The following is a 17,479-nucleotide window of genomic DNA, read 5'->3' on the forward strand; positions in this document are numbered from 1 at the left end:
TCCCCCTTCCCCTTTCCTGACAGCTGCTGCAGGGGATGCCTTTAGGATGGAGAGTGGGGAAGGGGCAAGTAAATGTGTCATTTACCAGCCCCTTCTTTGTCTTAATAGAGTCAGTGATCCGTAACAATCACAGACTCTGTCCATTCATAACTGAGGCATTGAAAAACTCTGTTTTCTATGCTTCAGTTTGTGAATGAATGGGAATCCTCTGTACGGAGCTATTCCTGTCCATTCATTCTGTGCAGCAGAGATGGAGATTGAGGGCCGTGTCCTCAATCTCCTTTCTTTGTCTCAAAGGCGATACATCAGAGGTCTGTTGAGACTCCTGAGATCTCACCAAGGCCCAACATGGCACCTAAAAAAAAAAAATAGTAAAAAATTGAATCGTAAAAATAAACAAATTAAATGGTAAAAAAAAAAAAACTACCGACACTAGCGGTGGAACGACCAGGTTTGCAAAGGTCGCACTTGCTACCGGGTCCTGGCATCCGCCACCTTGGGGGGGGCCCAACGAGGGGTCCCTTTATGGTTGTTTGACACCGGGACCCTGAAGGTTCTAGTTATGTTTCTGCATTGGGATTTAAAGAAGGGCGAGTATAGCCTCATTTAAAATACAATAATGAAATTAAAAGTGTACCCTCATCCCAGTTGCAAATAGAAAAAATGGGAGAGTGGGTGGGGGAATAGTTGCTGAAGCTAGACCCAATATGACCCACTCAGTGTGTTGGGGGGGACTGTCTCGGTACTGAAAAAAGCAATAAACAATGATAATGTAAAAGAGATTTATTTGATTAAAAAATGCAAAACAATTGTACAAATCCAGGATTAATCGGCGTCTACTAGTTTCGCGGGTTTTCCGCTTCATCAGGACAGCCAATCTAAACAATAAGTAATATAATAAGACATATAGCATACAGCATTGGGATTTAGTTAGTGAGCACTAAGGGCCCTTCCATGCTGACCCCTAAAAAAATAAATAAAAAAAAAAATGTTTCCCTTTAAATCCTATAAGGGTCTTCACACCACTGCCTTTCAGGCGCAGAGCTTTTTGAAAAGTCCTGCATGCTGCATCTTTGGAGCGGTTTTAAAAACTGCAACCAAAAAACGTAGATTCCCATTGAAACGAAAGGAAATCGTGGCAAAAATCGCGGTTAGAACGCACCGCAATTTTGCATTTTTGGTGCGTTCTTGAGTCACATGCCCATCACAGGAGTAGGCAACTCAAAAACGCACCAAAAATCAAGGAAACCTGCATATATATACGTTTTTACCAATATGACAACCTACCTAGTATATCCAACCAACCTCTATACAGGCAAGCAGGCCCTTGCACTACATACTTCTTGGTAGATCAAAAAGTGATTGTACAACCAGATTATAACGTGTGTGGCGTATACTGATTGGTTTGCACAAGCGTCATTGCGTCTACAAAATAGGGGATAGATTTATGGCTTTATTATTTATTACTAGTAATGTCAGCGATCAGCGATTTTTAGCGGGACTGCGACATTGCGGCGGACATATCAGACTGTCACTGTACTAATGACACTGGCAGGGAAGGGGTTATCGGGGGCGATGAAAGGGTTAAATGTGTTCCTGCGGGTGTGTTCTAACTGTATGGGGGAAGGGCTCACGGGGACAACACACAGATCTGTCTTCCTTCTTAACAAAAAGACAGGATCTCTGTGTGATCTCCCCTGTCAGAACGGAGATCTGCCTTGTGTACACAGGCAGATCCTCGTTCTGTCACTGCCGGGAACGATGGCAGACCATCTAGTCCGCTGAACCCGCTTATTGGTTCCCCCGCTGGCCAATGGGAGTGAGCGCTCACAAAAGCGAGTTCCCGTGCCGACGTACACCTACGGCGATTTGCGGGGACGAGACACCTTGCCGCTGTACAATGACGGTGGCTGGTTAGGAAGCGGTTAAAAAAAAAAAAAAAAAAAAACGCTGCTCACGTGTCACCGTGTGAGATACACAATTGTAAAACCTACCAATTTATTCTCTAGGGCCTTTGCTTTAAAAAAATATATATAATGTTCTAAGAAATTTTATAGCAAAAAATATAGATTGTTACAAAAACAAAAAGTGCCAGAAAAGGCCGGGGGGGGGGGGGGGTAGGTCAGGTGGTTGAGTGAACCTGAACTCTGTGTACTCCTAGTCCTGCCTGTTATTGATATTTACATAGTAGTATCATTACATGACCCCATCATACCTTTGTCCACGCTGCATTCCCCATGCCTCTCACCTCCCTGTACACACTGCTCAATGATGACCCCGACCTGCGAGATGCACTGGACCTATAGAGCGCAGAAATACAAAAAAAAAAAAAAAAAAAGTTTCAGAAATGAGGAAGTCACCAACCCCTAAGAATATCGGTGATCACTTTGTGACAGCAGTGACAACCCGTGTGTGTGTCAGTTATCTCAGGACTATACAGGTCAGACAGACCAATACAGTTCGGTATTCATTGCTGTGACAGTTCCCTAAGCTTCCCTGCTACAATCAATAGGGCTCCATTGTCCACATCCATACTGGCCACTAGTGATCAGCCAGACCCCCCACCTCCCCCGTTTGGTTAGCACCAGAACTCCCAAACAGGTATTACGTTCAGGCCTGAGAAGCAAACTCTATTAAAGTCTATAAAACACGAATGTGAAAAAATCAAGAGTGTCCATTTTCTATACATATATACAGGGAGTGCAGAATTATTAGGCAAATGAGTATTTTGACCACATCATCCTCTTTATGCATGTTGTCTTACTCCAAGCTGTGTAGGCTCGAAAGCCTACTACCAATTAAGCATATTAGGTGATGTGCATCTCTGTAATGAGAAGGGGTGTGGTCTAATGACATCAACACCCTATATCAGGTGTGCATAATTATTAGTCAACTTCCTTTCCTTTGGCAAAATGGGTCAAAAGAAGGACTTGACAGGCTCAGAAAAGTCAAAAATAGTGAGATATCTTGCAGAGGGATGCAGCACTCTTAAAATTGCAAAGCTTCTGAAGCGTGATCATCGAACAATCAAGCGTTTCATTCAAAAAAGTCAACAGGGTCGCAAGAAGCGTGTGGAAAAACCAAGGCGCGAAATAACTGCCCATGAACTGAGAAAAGTCAAGCGTGCAGCTGCCAAGATGCCACTTGCCACCAGTTTGGCCATATTTCAGAGCTGCAACATCACTGGAGTGCCCAAAAGCACAAGGTGTGCAATACTCAGAGACATGGCCAAGGTAAGAAAGGCTGAAAGACGACCACCACTGAACAAGACACACAAGCTGAAACGTCAAGACTGGGCCAAGAAATATCTCAAGAATGATTTTTCTAAGGTTTTATGGACTGATGAAATGAGAGTGAGTCTTGATGGGCCAGATGGATGGGCCCGTGGCTGGATTGGTAAAGGGCAGAGAGCTCCAGTCCGACTCAGACGCCAGCAAGGTGGAGGTGGAGTACTGGTTTGGGCTGGTATCATCAAAGATGAGCTTGTGGGGCCTTTTCGGGTTGAGGATGGAGTCAAGCTCAACTCCCAGTCCTACTGCCAGTTTCTGGAAGACACCTTCTTCAAGCAGTGGTACAGGAAGAAGTCTGCATCCTTCAAGAAAAAAAAGGATTTTTGTACTCACCGTAAAATCCATTTCTCTGAGTTCATAGACGGACACAGCATCCTTTGACCTTAGGGTTATGCTTCTTCCTACCAGGAGATTTAGGCAGAATTCTACAGCACTTAAGGTGTTAAAAACTTTCCTTCATGCCGCTCCTCCCAGGGGGCGTGGCTCCCCCAGGCATAACCCCCACTCTGCTCTAGCAGCTTCAGTTCGTAACAAGCAGTACAAACCAAAGAGGGGTGGGTGCTGTGTCCGTCTATGAACTCAGAGAAATGGATTTTACGGTGAGTACAAAAATCCTTTTTTCTCTTTCGTTCATAGACGGACACAGCCTTCATTGACCTTAGGGACGTCCCCAAGCAGTGTCAAAAAAATTCGAGGGGTGGGAAAATAACACAGCAAAAACAGGTTACACCCCAAACAAAACCGGAGTTACTCAACGGAGGAACTCCAACCGTAAACTGCCGCCTGTAACACCCTGCGGCCGAAGGAGGCATCAGAAGATGCACTCACATCCACCTTATAAAACTTTGAAAAAGTGTGGACCGACGACCAGGTCGCAGCCTTACACACCTGTAACACAGAGGCTTGATGACGGAAAGCCCAGGAGGCCCCGATCGCCCTGGTCGAATGCGCCGTGACCCGAAAGGGAGGCGCCCGCCCCTTCAGGGCGTAGGCCTGAAGCACAACCTGTCGGATCCACCTGGAAATGGTGGCCGACGAGACTGCCAGGCCCTTACTGGGACCGGACACAGACACGAACAGCGAGTCCGACTTCTGGAACGGAGCTGTCGCCGACAAGTAAACTCGAAGGGCCCGAACCACATCCAGAGAATGTAAAATGGCTTCCTTCGGGTTCTTCGGCTGAGGACATAATGATGGAACAACAATGTCCTCGTTAATGTGAAAGGCCGAAACGACCTTCGGAAGAAAAGAGGGCTGCGGGCGCAGCACCGCCTTATCCTGATGGATGACCAAGTAGGGGGCCTTGCAAGACAAGGCCGCCAGTTCAGACACTCATCTGATAGAGGTAATAGCTACCAGAAAGACCACCTTCTGCGACAAGGTCAGCAAAGGGATCTCCCGAATGTCCTCAAAGGGGGCACGCTGAAGCGCCGAGAGGACCAAATTCAAGTCCCAAGAAGGTAGCGGAGGGCGCACCGGGGGGGCCACATGCCGGACCCCCTGCACAAACGTGCGAACCAAAGAGTGCGCTGCCACGGGACGCTGAAAATAAACAGCCAGAGCAGAAATCTGACTCTTGATTGTGCTCAAGGCAAGAGCCTGGTCCACTCCCCGCTGTAGGAACAGCAGGATCCGGGACACCACGTAAGTACGGGGGTGCCACTTCATCTCCTCACACCTAGAGATGTATGCTTTCCATGTACGATGGTAAATTTTTCGAGAAGTGGACTTCCGTGCACGCAGCATGGTAGAGATTACCGGGCCCGACAGGCCCCGGTCCTTCAGAACCTGGTTCTCAACAGCCACGCCGTTAAAGCCAGTGACCGTAAAGCAGGATGAAAGATCGGGCCCTGAGACAGGAGATCTTCCCTCAGAGGCAGACGCCAGGGGGCGTCTGCCACCAGACGTACCAGGTCCGCGTACCAAGAGCGACGCGGCCAATCTGGGGCGTTCAGGATCGTTGGAATACCTCCGGCTTCCACCCTGCGCAGCAGGCGGGGTAGGAGCCTTAGAGGAGGGAAGGCGTAAATCAGGTGATATTGACCCCAGGGAGCCACTAACGCGTCTGACGCGTCTGCCCACTGGTCCTTTGACCTGGCCACAAACCGTGGTACCTTCCGATTGAGACGGGACGCCAGAAGGTCCACGTCTGGAGTGCCCCATTTTTGGCACAGGACCTGAAACACCTCCGGGTGGAGAGACCACTCCCCTTGATCCAGAGTCATGCGACTTAGGAAGTCGGCTTGCCAATTCAGAACTCCCGGAATGTATACCGTCGACAGGGCCGGAACGGACCTTTCGGCCCACCGAAGTATGTGAGCGACCTCCGTCGCCGCGGCCGAGCTCCTTGTGCCGCCCTGATGATTGAAGTACGCCGCGGCCGTGGCGTTGTCGGACTGGATCCTGACAGGACGACCCTGTAGCTCCAGGGACCACCTGACAAGGCACAGCTTGATTGCTCGGAGCTCCAGGATATTGATCGGCAGGCGGGACTCCTCCCGAGTCCAGCGCCCCTGGGCTGACTGGGTGCCCCAGACGCCCCCCCAGCCGAAGAGGCTGGCATCCGTCGTGACCACTGTCCAGCGGCACGGAAGAAAAGACTTCCCGGACCGAAGCACCGGAGACGTCAGCCACCATGCCAGGGAAGACTTGGCCAGATGGCTCAACCGAATCTGGCGATCCAGAGAAGATGGGACCCTGTCCCATCGTGACAGAATCTCCTTCTTTAGTACCCTGGTGTGGAATTGGGCATACGGAACCGCCTCGAAGGAGGCCACCATCAGACCCAGAACCCGCATGCAGAAGCGAAGAGATGACCACTTCTGGGTCAACAACTGTCTCACTGCAGATTGCAGGGTCAACAGTTTTTTCGATGGGAGGAACACTTTTGTCTCCCCCGAATCCAAAACCAGCCCCAGGTGTTCCAGCCTCTGGGACGGAACCAACACTGATTTTCTGAGATTCAGAAACCAGCCGAACTCCTGCAGAGTCCGACACGTGATGGACACGTCCTCCTCTAACTCTGAGCCTGAAGAAGCTCTCAGGAGAAGGTCGTCCAGGTATCCCACGATAGCGATCCCTCGCTGCCGTAGCAAGGCCAGGATCGGGGCGAGCACCTTGGTGAACACCCGTGGTGCCGACGCCAGCCCGAACGGGAGGGCCACGAATTGATAGTGGTCCTCCCCGATCGCAAAGCGCAGATACCTTTGGTGGCTTGTGCAAACGGGAACATGCAGGTATGCGTCCATGATGTCTAAGGACACCATGAAGTCCCCCTGGTGGAGGGACGCTATGATAGAACGGACCGACTCCATCCTGAATCGCTGCACCTTGACAAAGGAGTTGAGGGCCTTTAGGTCCAGGATAGGGCGAACCCCTCCCTTCTTGGGGACCACAAACAGATTGGAGTAGAACCCCCGAAACCATTCCAGCGAGGGGACCGGCACAACCACCCCCCTGTCCAGAAGATCCTGGACAGCCCCGGACAGGGCTAGCCGACGATCCGGAGGAAGCTGGAGGTTGGATGGAAAAAATCTGTTTGGGGGACAAGAAAGGAACTCTCTCTTGTACCCCGAGGCGACCACCTCGCAAACCCAACGGTCGGATAGAAGAGAATTCCACCGATCCACGAAGCCGTGAAGCCGTCCCCCCACCCGAGACCCGGGCGGGGGCAGACCTTCATGCGGAAGCAGGCTTGTCCGCAGGCTTGTTTGGTTTTTTGAACCAGGGGCGCTTACGCCCGGCAGCAAGGGCTTTTGCACCTTGCGGACCTTTTCCAGCCGCGCTGGCGCACGAAAAAAACGCTTAGGGGGTAGTAAAAGTAGGACCTTGCTTGCGGCGAGGTTCCCTACCCTTCCCCGACTGAGGGAGCAAGGTGCTCTTACCTCCAGTGGCATCCTTAATGATGTCATCCAGGGATGCCCCCAAAAGCCGTCCGCCCTTAAAGGGCAAATCTACCAAGGCCTTTTTTGAGGACTGGTCAGCCAACCAGCACTTCAGCCATATAAGGCGGCGCAGAACCACTGCGTAGACAGAAGCCCTGGAAAGCAAAGGAATCTAATCCATATCTGCCTCGCAGAGAAACTTCTGACCCTGAATCAACTGTTCAGCCAGGTCCCTAGAGGACTCGGAAGCCCCCTAGACCTCCAGGTCCTGCAGCAGGAGCTTCGCCCTTTCAGTCAGCGTCTGAGCTACCAGGGCTCCGGCCAGAGCCGGCCTTACCACCGAACCCACCACCGAGAACAGGGAGCGGGCCACGGCCTCCACTCTCCTATTAGCGGGGTCCTTGAAAGCAGGAGCCCCCTCCACAGGCAACGTAGTAGCCTTACTCAGTCTGGACACAGGAGGGTCCACCGACGGAGGAGTGACCCACTTTTTTAAAAAAAGTCCTCCTCCAGGGGGTAACGGTAGCAAAGCTTTTAGGAACCGTAAAAGCCTTTTGCGGTGTATCCCATTCCTTATACAACACATTGTCTAAATAAGGAACACAGGGGAATACCTTAGCGGTACGCGGTGGTTTGCGGAATCCAAAAGGGACTGACACCGCTGGTGTCTCCGCCACATCCTCTAAATGAAGAGTCTCACGCACCGCAGTAATAAGAGCTCCAACAAATTCCTTGTCAGCAGACTCCGCAGCAGAGTCATCCTCGCTGTCCATGTGGGTTAAGCCCGCATCCTCTGACATGACAGAACCAGAAGCATCAGATTCTGCGTCAGAGATATCCCCAGAAACAGCCTCCGGGGGGGGGGGGGGGGGGGGGGGGGGGGGGGGGGGGGGGGGGGGGGGGGGCGCTTTTTTACCCCCCAACCGAGCACTGGCTGCTTCAAACCTGGTGAGAAAAAAAGACTCCAGGACAGCCGACACCGACTCAACAGATGTGGCAGGGGCGCTAAGGGTTAATTCCGGCATTGTAAGGAATGAGGGGCCTGATTCAGGCTCCATATTGCCGTTGCCATTACACCCCTACTGCCAAGGGCAGGAAAAAAGTCCCCCACAGGTCACCTCCCGGCCGCTAGAGCACAGTATGGGGCCCCCTGAGACTCACCACCCCCCTGGTACAGCGCGGTCTGTGAAGGCAAGTGTGTGCTGAGGAGAAGCTGCAGCGCTGCGTCTGTCCCCTCAGATGATTCGCGGTCTTTTTTCCCCGCCGAAACGGCCACTAGAGGCCGAACTAGTGCTGAAAACTGCGCCGGCCACAAGAAAATGGCCGCCGAATAATACAAGCGCGGCTCCGGCAAAATGGCCGCCGTTGCGCAGTTTTAAAAAGACAGTGTACCCAAAAATGACAGTACACCAAAACAGCACACAGCACACACAAAAATGCCCAGAATGTCCACCACAGTCCCCTGCAGTGACACAGAACAGCCCCAGCCATACCACGAGTGAAAAAATGAGCCCCAGAGAAAAAAAACCTGCACAGCCGTCACCCAAAGGGGGAAGGAGGGAGAGGAATAAGGGAGAGAGGAAAGCAGGGAAAAACCCTCAGTCGACCTCCCAAGGGAAAACATTCCAGCCAGACCACTTACCTGAGTAAGGGGCCACTACTTACCTGTCCTGCGACTACCCGGCTGGAGGTATCCCAGACAGAACCAATGTCCGCGAACGGCATGGTTGTCGGCCAGACACACTGTGACAAAGCCATAGAGACCGGTCATATGTGTGCCCTAGAACCGAAGTTCCCCGGCCGCCCCTGGAGCAATGGGGCCTGTCGTGGACGTCCCAAAGCGGAGCTGAGGGCCGGCACACGCTCGAAGGCCGAACCTGGGGGGACTACAAGGGTCGAGGACCCAGCCTGTCACCCAGTCGGCTGTTGATAGAAGAATCGCAGGATTCAAAAATAAAAATAAAATAAAAAAGCGAGGAAAAAACTCGCAAAATGCAAAAAAATTTGCAAGAAAAAACTCCAGAGTCCAGGACTCCAGAGAGAGCCTGACTCTCCTGACGGTTAGGCAGAAACAAACTGAAGCTGCTAAAGCAGAGTGGGGGTTATGCCTGGGGGAGCCACGCCCCCTGGGAGGAGCGGCATGAAGGAAAGTTTTTAACACCTTAAGTGCTGTAGAATTCTGCCTAAATCTCCTGGTAGGAAGAAGCATAACCCTAAGGTCAATGAAGGCTGTGTCCGTCTATGAACGAAAGAGAAAAACATGATTTTCATGCAGGACAATGCTCCATCACACGCGTCCAAGTACTCCACAGCGTGGCTGGCAAGAAAGGGTATAAAAGAAGAAAAACTAATGACATGGCCTCCTTGTTCACCTGATCTGAACCCCATTGAGAACCTGTGGTCCATCATCAAATGTGAGATTTACACGGAGGGAAAACAGTACACCTCTCTGAACAGTGTCTGGGAGGCTGCGGTTGCTGCTGCATGCAATGTTGATGGTGAACAGATCAAAACACTGACAGAATCCATGGATGGAAGGCTTTTGAGTGTCCTTGCAAAGAAAGGTGGCTATATTGGTCACTGATTTGTTTTTGTTTTGTTTTTGAATGTCAGAAATGTATATTTGTGAATGTTGAGATGTTATATTGGTTTCACTGGTAAAAATAAATAATTGAAATGGGTATATATTTTTTTTTAAGTTGCCTAATAATTATGCACAGTAATAGTCACCTGCACACACAGATATCCCCCTAAAATAGCTAAAACTAAAAACAAACTAAAAACTACTTCCAAAAATATTCAGCTTTGATATTAATGAGTTTTTTGGGTTCATTGAGAACATGGTTGTTGTTCAATAATAAAATTAATCCTCAAAAATACAACTTGCCTAATAATTCTGCACTCCCTGTACACACCGTATTTATCAGCGTATAACATGCACCTTTGTTTTAAGAAGAAAGTTTAAGGGTCAGTGCCCATCTGCAGCCTCCCCATCTCTCATCAATGCAGCCTGAACAATGCCCATCTGCAGTCTCTGTGCAGCCTCAACAATGCCCATCTGCAGCCTCAACAATGCCCATCTGCAGCCTCAGTGCAGCCTCAACAATGCCCATCTGCAGCCTCCCCATCTCCCACCAATGCAGCCTGAACAATGCCCATCTGCAGCCTCAACAATGAATGGATCACAATTGGAATTCAGTCCTACCCAGTTAAATATGCCAACCATTGTGAACAGGGAAAGTCCCACCCCTCAAATCACGCCCTCTCAAAGCCCTGACACTCAGATCACGCCCTCTCAAAGCCCTGACACTCAGATCCCACCCTCTCAAAGGGATTTGTCCGACTGCCATGGGAGAGACCTGTCAAAGTGGGCCAGTCTGGATGAAGTCCAGGGCCAATTTTTTGTCCCAGTCCAGCCCTGCCCTCAGATCCCACCCTCTCAAAGCTCTGACCCTCAGATCACTCCCTCCAAGAGACCAGCTCTTTGTAAAGCGATTCATATACATATGAAGGAAACGCCTACATAATAACCTCCCATAGCCCTTCCTCTATAGACTTGCAGTAAGCCATTATTCTTTGGTATGCTGCAAGACAGGAATGACACAGGAGAAGGTAGGACACCTTTCACCACCCACATGAAGGCCCAACAGTAACCCTAGGACACGCCCAGAACTGCTACAAGTGACTCCCATAGCCTTCCCTGAAGCTACAGAGACTCAAAGGATCATGGGACATGAAGTATTATGACTGGAAAAGGAAGGAAACAGGAAGTCAGGAGAAGGGAGTGACATCACAGTCACAGAAAGCTGCTGTATACAGCTAAAGGAGGCAAGTTACACATAAACTGACTGCGGGGATGCGTTTATATGTAAAAAAAGGATTTTTGTACTCACCGTAAAATCCATTTCTCTGAGTTCATAGACGGACACAGCCTTCATTGACCTTAGGGTTATGCTTCTTCCTACCAGGAGATTTAGGCAGAATTCTACAGCACTTAAGGTGTTAAAAACTTTCCTTCATGCCGCTCCTCCCAGGGGGCGTGGCTCCCCCAGGCATAACCCCCACTCTGCTCTAGCAGCTTCAGTTCGTAACAAGCAGTACAAACCAAGGAGGGGTGGGTGCTGTGTCCGTCTATGAACTCAGAGAAATGGATTTTACGGTGAGTACAAAAATCCTTTTTTCTCTTTCGTTCATAGACGGACACAGCCTTCATTGACCTTAGGGACGTCCCCAAGCAGTGTCAAAAAAATTCGAGGGGTGGGAAAATAACACAGCAAACAACAGGTTACACCCCAAACAAAACCGGAGTTACTCAACGGAGGAACTCCAACCGTAAACTGCCGCCTGTAACACCCTGCGGCCGAAGGAGGCATCAGAAGATGCACTCACATCCACCTTATAAAACTTTGAAAAAGTGTGGACCGACGACGAGGTCGCAGCCTTACACACCTGTAACACAAAGGCTTGGTGTCGGAAAGCCCAGGAGGCCCGATCGTCCTGGTCGAATGCGCCGTGACCCGAAAGGGAGGCGCCCGCCCCTTCAGGGCGTAGGCCTGAAGCACAACCTGTCGGATCCACCTGGAAATGGTGGCCGACGAGACTGCCAGGCCCTTACTGGGACCGGACACAGACACGAACAGCGAGTCCGACTTCCGGAACGGAGCTGTCGCCGACAAGTAAACTCGAAGGGCCCGAACCACATCCAGAGAATGTAAAACGGCTTCCTTCGGGTTCTTCGGCTGAGGACATAATGATGGAACAACAATGTCCTCGTTAATGTGAAAGGCCGAAACGACCTTCGGAAGAAAAGAAGGTCGCGGGCGCAGCACCGCCTTATCCTGATGGATGACCAAGTAGGGGGCCTTGCAAGACAAGGCCGCCAGTTCAGACACTCGTCTGATAGAGGTAATAGCTACCAGAAAGACCACCTTCTGCGACAAAGTCAGCAAGGGGATCTCCCGAATGTCCTCAAAGGGGGCACGCTGAAGCGCCGAGAGGACCAAGTTCAAGTCCCAAGAAGGTAGCGGAGGGCGCACCGGGGGGGCCACATGCCGGACCCCCTGCACAAACGTGCGAACCAAAGAGTGCGCTGCCACGGGACGCTGAAAATAAACAGCCAGAGCAGAAATCTGACTCTTGATCGTGCTCAAGGCAAGAGCCTGGTCCACTCCCCGCTGTAGGAACAGCAGGATCCGGGACACCACGTAAGTACGGGGGTGCCACTTCATCTCCTCACACATAGAGATGTATGCTTTCCATGTACGATGATAAATTTTTCGAGAAGTGGACTTCCGTGCACGCATCATGGTAGAGATTACCGGGCCCGACAGGCCCCGGTCCTTCAGTACCTGGTTCTCAACAGCCACGCCGTTAAAGCCAGTGACCGTAAAGCAGGATGGAAGATCGGGCCCTGAGACAGGAGATCTTCCCTCAGAGGCAGGCGCCAGGGGGCGTCTGCCACCAGACGTACCAGGTCCGCGTACCAAGAGCGACGCGGCCAATCTGGGGCGATCAGGATCGTTGGAATCCCTTCGGCTTCCACCCTGCACAGCAGGCGGGGTAGGAGCCTTAGAGGAGGGAAGGCGTAAATCAGGTGATATTGACCCCAGGGAGCCACTAACGCGTCTGACGCGTCTGCCCACGGGTCCCTTGACCTGGCCACAAACCGTGGTACCTTCCGATTGAGACGGGACGCCAGAAGGTCCACGTCTGGAGTGCCCCATTTTTGGCACAGGATCTGAAACACCTCCGGGTGGAGAGACCACTCCCCTTGATCCAGAGTCGTGCGACTTAGGAAGTCGGCTTGCCAATTCAGAACTCCCGGAATGTATACCGCTGACAGGGCCGGAACGGACCTTTCGGCCCACCGAAGTATGTGAGCGACCTCCGTCGCCGCGGCCGAGCTCCTTGTGCCACCCTGATGATTGACGGACGCCACGGCCGTGGCGTTGTCGGACTGGATCCTGACAGGACGGCCCTGCAGCTCCAGGGACCACCTGACAAGGCACAGCTTGATCGCTCGGAGCTCCAGGATATTGATCGGCAGGCGGGACTCCTCCTGAGTCCAGCGCCCCTGGGCTGACTGGGTGCCCCAGACGCCCCCCCCAGCCGAAGAGGCTGGCATCCGTCGTGACCACTGTCCAGCGGCACGGAAGGAAAGACTTCCCGGACCGAAGCACCGGAGACGTCAGCCACCATGCCAGGGAAGACTTGGCCAGATGGCTCAACCGAATCTGGCGATCCAGAGAAGATGGGACCCTGTCCCATCGTGACAGAATCTCCTTCTGTAGTACCCTGGTGTGAAATTGGGCATACGGAACCGCCTCGAAGGAGGCCACCATCAGACCCAGAACCCGCATGCAGAAGCGAAGAGACGACCACTTCTGGGTCGACAACTGTCTCACTGCAGATTGCAGGGTCAGCAGTTTTTTCCCATGGGAGGAACACTTTTGTCTCCCCCGAATCCAAAACCAGCCCCAGGTGTTCCAGCCTCTGGGACGGAACCAACACTGATTTTCTGAGATTCAGAAACCAGCCGAACTCCTGCAGAGTCCGACACGTGATGGACACGTCCTCCTCTAACTCTGAGCCTGAATAAGCTCTCAGGAGAAGGTCGTCCAGGTATCCCACGATAGCGATCCCTCGCTGCCGTAGCAAGGCCAGGATCGGGGCGAGCACCTTGGTGAACACCCGTGGTGCCGACGCCAGCCCGAACGGGAGGGCCACGAATTGATAGTGGTCCTCCCCGATCGCAAAGCGCAGATACCTTTGGTGGCTTGTGCAAACGGGAACATGCAGGTATGCGTCCATGATGTCTAAGGACGCCATGAAGTCCCCCTGGTGGAGGGACGCTATGATAGAACGGACCGACTCCATCCTGAATCGCTGCACCTTGACAAAGGAGTTGAGGGCCTTTAGGTCCAGGATAGGGCGAACCCCTCCCTTCTTGGGGACCACGAACAGATTGGAGTAGAACCCCCGAAACCGTTCCAGCGAGGGGACCGGCACAACCACCCCCCTGTCCAGAAGATCCTGGACAGCCCCGGACAGGGCTAGCCGACGATCCGGAGGAAGCTGGAGGTTGGATGGAAAAAATCTGTTTGGGGGACAAGAAAGGAACTCTATCTTGTACCCCGAGGCGACCACCTCGCAAACCCAACGGTCGGATAGAAGAGAATTCCACCGATCCACGAAGTCGTGAAGCCGTCCCCCCACCCGAGACCCGGGCGGGGGCAGACCTTCATGCGGAAGCAGGCTTGTCCGCAGGCTTGTTCGGTTTTTTTTTTTTTAACCAGGGGCGCTTACGCCCGGCAGCAAGGGCTTTTGCACCTTGCGGACCTTTTCCAGCCGCGCTGGCGCACGAAAAAACCGCTTAGGGGTAGTAAAAGTAGGACCTTGCTTGCGGCGAGGTTCCCTACCTTTCCCTGACTGAGGGAGCAAGGTGCTCTTACCTCCAGTGGCATCCTTAATGATGTCATCCAGGGATGCCCCCAAAAGCCGTCCGCCCTTAAAGGGCAAATCCACCAAGGCCTTTTTCGAGGACTGGTCAGCCGACCAGCACTTCAGCCATATAAGGCGGCGCAGAACCACTGCATAGACAGAAGCCCTGGAAAGCAAAGAAATCGAATCCATAGCCGCCTCACAGAGAAACTTCTGACCCTGAATCAACTGCTCAGCCAGGTCCCTAGAGGACTCGGAAGCACCCTGGACCTCCAGATCCTGCAGCAGGAGCTTCTCCCTTTCAGTTAGCGTCTGAGCAACCAGGGCTCCGGCCAGAGCCGGCCTTACCGCCGAACCCACCACCGAGAACAGGGAGCGGGCCACGGCCTCCACTCTCCTATCAGCGGGGTCCTTGAAAGCAGGAGCCCCCTCCACAGGCAACGTAGTAGCCTTACTCAGTCTGGACACAGGAGGGTCCACCGACGGAGGAGTGACCCACTTTTTTAAAAAGTCCTCCTCCAGGGGGTAACGGTAGCAAAGCTTTTTGGAACCGTAAAAACCTTTTGCGGTGTATCCCATTCCTTATACAACATATTGTCTAAATAAGGAACACAGGGGAATACCTTAGCGGTACGCGGTGGTTTGCGGAATCCAAAAGGGACTGACACCGCTGGTGTCTCCGCCACATCCTCTAAATGAAGAGTCTCACGCACCGCAGTAATAAGAGCTCCAACAAATTCCTTATCAGCAGACTCCACAGCAGAGTCATCCTTGCTGTCCATGTGGGTTAAGCCCGCATCCTCAGACATGACAGAACCAGAAGCAGCAACAGCGTTATCAGATTCTGCGTCAGAGATATCCCCAGAAACAGCCTCCGGGGGGGGCGCTTTTTTACCCCCCAACCGAGCACTGGCTGCTTCAAACCTGGTGAGAAAAAAACTCCAGGACAGCCGACACCGACTCAACAGATGTGGCAGGGGAAGGGGCGCTAACTGTTAATTCCGGCATTGTAAGGAATGAGGGGCCTGATTCAGGCTCCATATTGCCGTTGCCATTTCACCCCTACTGCCAAGGGCAGGAAAAAAGTCCCCCACAGGTCACCTCCCGGCCGCTAGAGCACAGTATGGGGCCCCCTGAGACTCACCACCCTCTGGTACAGCGCGGTCTGTGAAGGCAAGTGTGTGCTGAGGAGAAGCTGCAGCGCTGCGTCTGTCCCCTCAGATGATTCGCAGTCTTTTTCCCCCGCCGAAACGGCCACTAGAGGCCGAACTAGTGCTGAAAACGGCGCCGGCCACAAGAAAATGGCCGCCGAATAATACAAGCGCAGCTCCGGCAAAATGGCCGCCGTTGCGCAGTTTTAAAAAGACAGTGTACCCAAAAATGACAGTACACCAAAACAGCACACAGCACACACAAAAATGCCCAGAATGTCCACCACAGTCCCCTGCAGTGACACAGAACAGCCCCAGCCATACCACGAGTGAAAAAAAAAAAATGAGCCCCAGAGAAAAAAAAAACCCTGCACAGCCGTCACCCAAAGGGGGAAGGAGGGAGAGGAATAAGGGAGAGAGGAAAGCAGGGGAAAACCCTCAGTCGACCTCCCAAGGGAAAACATTCCAGCCAGACCACTTACCTGAGTAAGGGGCCACTACTTACCTGTCCTGCGACTACCCGGCTGGAGGTATCCCAGACAGACCAACGTCCGCGAACGGCATGGTTGTCAGCCAGACACACTGTGACAAGGCCATAGAGACCGGTCATATGTGTGCCCTAGAACCGAAGTTCCCCGGCCGCCCCTGGAGCAATGGGGCCTGTCGTGGACGTCCCAAAGCGGAGCTGAGGGCCGGCACACGCTCGAAGGCCGAACCTGGGGGGACTACAAGGGTCGAGGACCCAGCCTGTCACCCAGTCGGCTGTTGATAGAAGAATCGCAGGATTCAAAAATAAAAATAAAATAAAAAAGCGAGGAAAAAACTCGCAAAATGCAAAAAAATTTGCAAGAAAAAACTCCAGAGTCCAGGACTCCAGAGAGAGCCTGACTCTCCTGACGGTTAGGCAGAAACAAACTGAAGCTGCTAGAGCAGAGTGGGGGTTATGCCTGGGGGAGCCACGCCCCCTGGGAGGAGCGGCATGAAGGAAAGTTTTTAACACCTTAAGTGCTGTAGAATTCTGCCTAAATCTCCTGGTAGGAAGAAGCATAACCCTAAGGTCAATGAAGGCTGTGTCCGTCTATGAACGAAAGAGAAATTAATCTGTTTTGGGGAGGAAAATCTGGAGTTCTTCTTAAAGGATAATTGGACAGCAGTGCAGGTTATAGTGTAGCCAATCTATAATGTTTTCCTAATCTGTACCACCATTTCCCTAACCTGTAGTTAATTCTCTCAAGGGCACCGACCCCAATTCCTTACCTAGATATCTGCCCCGGTAATGCCGGTGTCCATCACCCTGACTCTCCTCTCCCATTCCCCAGTCTCTACACTCCCAGACTGATGAGCTATTTTATCTGCTTGGCAGAGACAATCCTACCTGCGTCCGCTGCTGCTCCTGCTATCCGGTGACGGGGTCTCTTCGATGGAGAAATCCGTAAAACGAGGCATTGGGATCACACCCTCAATGCGTTCTCTTTTTCCTGCAAATAAAAAAACAGATTTAAAAAAAAAAAAAAAAATCAAATCAAAGAACCACCACTCCCATCTCTAGAGTGTGACCGCGTCTGTGGACACAAGCGCTGGCTGAATGGCGCTCGTTCCTGCTCCGAAGGCAAAAGAGATCAGCCGCACTCCAATGACATCAGCATGAATAAAACTAAATTTCAAAGAATACAGAAGGTCCCTCCAGACCCCCCTCACCTCTAAACATCTCACC

The 17,479-nt window shown here is 52.1% G+C and overlaps 1 protein-coding gene across 3 annotated transcripts in view; it reads right to left on the reverse strand.

Moving 5' to 3' along the window:
• SPICE1 (spindle and centriole associated protein 1) overlaps positions 1 to 17,479 on the reverse strand; it is an 89,461-nt gene that overhangs the window by 2,789 nt on the left and 69,193 nt on the right. For 2 of the 3 annotated variants that reach the window (XM_040339161.1, XM_040339163.1), the window contains exons 16-17: positions 17,141 to 17,243; positions 2,216 to 2,300 (exon numbers count right to left, since the gene is read on the reverse strand). In XM_040339161.1, coding sequence (XP_040195095.1) covers positions 2,216 to 2,300; positions 17,141 to 17,243 — 188 coding nt within the window. The remainder of the gene's footprint in view (positions 1 to 2,215; positions 2,301 to 17,140; positions 17,244 to 17,479) is intronic. The other variant, XM_040339162.1, reaches the window with a different exon arrangement.

Source organism: Rana temporaria, chromosome 2 (assembly GCF_905171775.1).
Source record: "Rana temporaria chromosome 2, aRanTem1.1, whole genome shotgun sequence".
Lineage (NCBI taxonomy): Eukaryota > Metazoa > Chordata > Amphibia > Anura > Ranidae > Rana > Rana temporaria.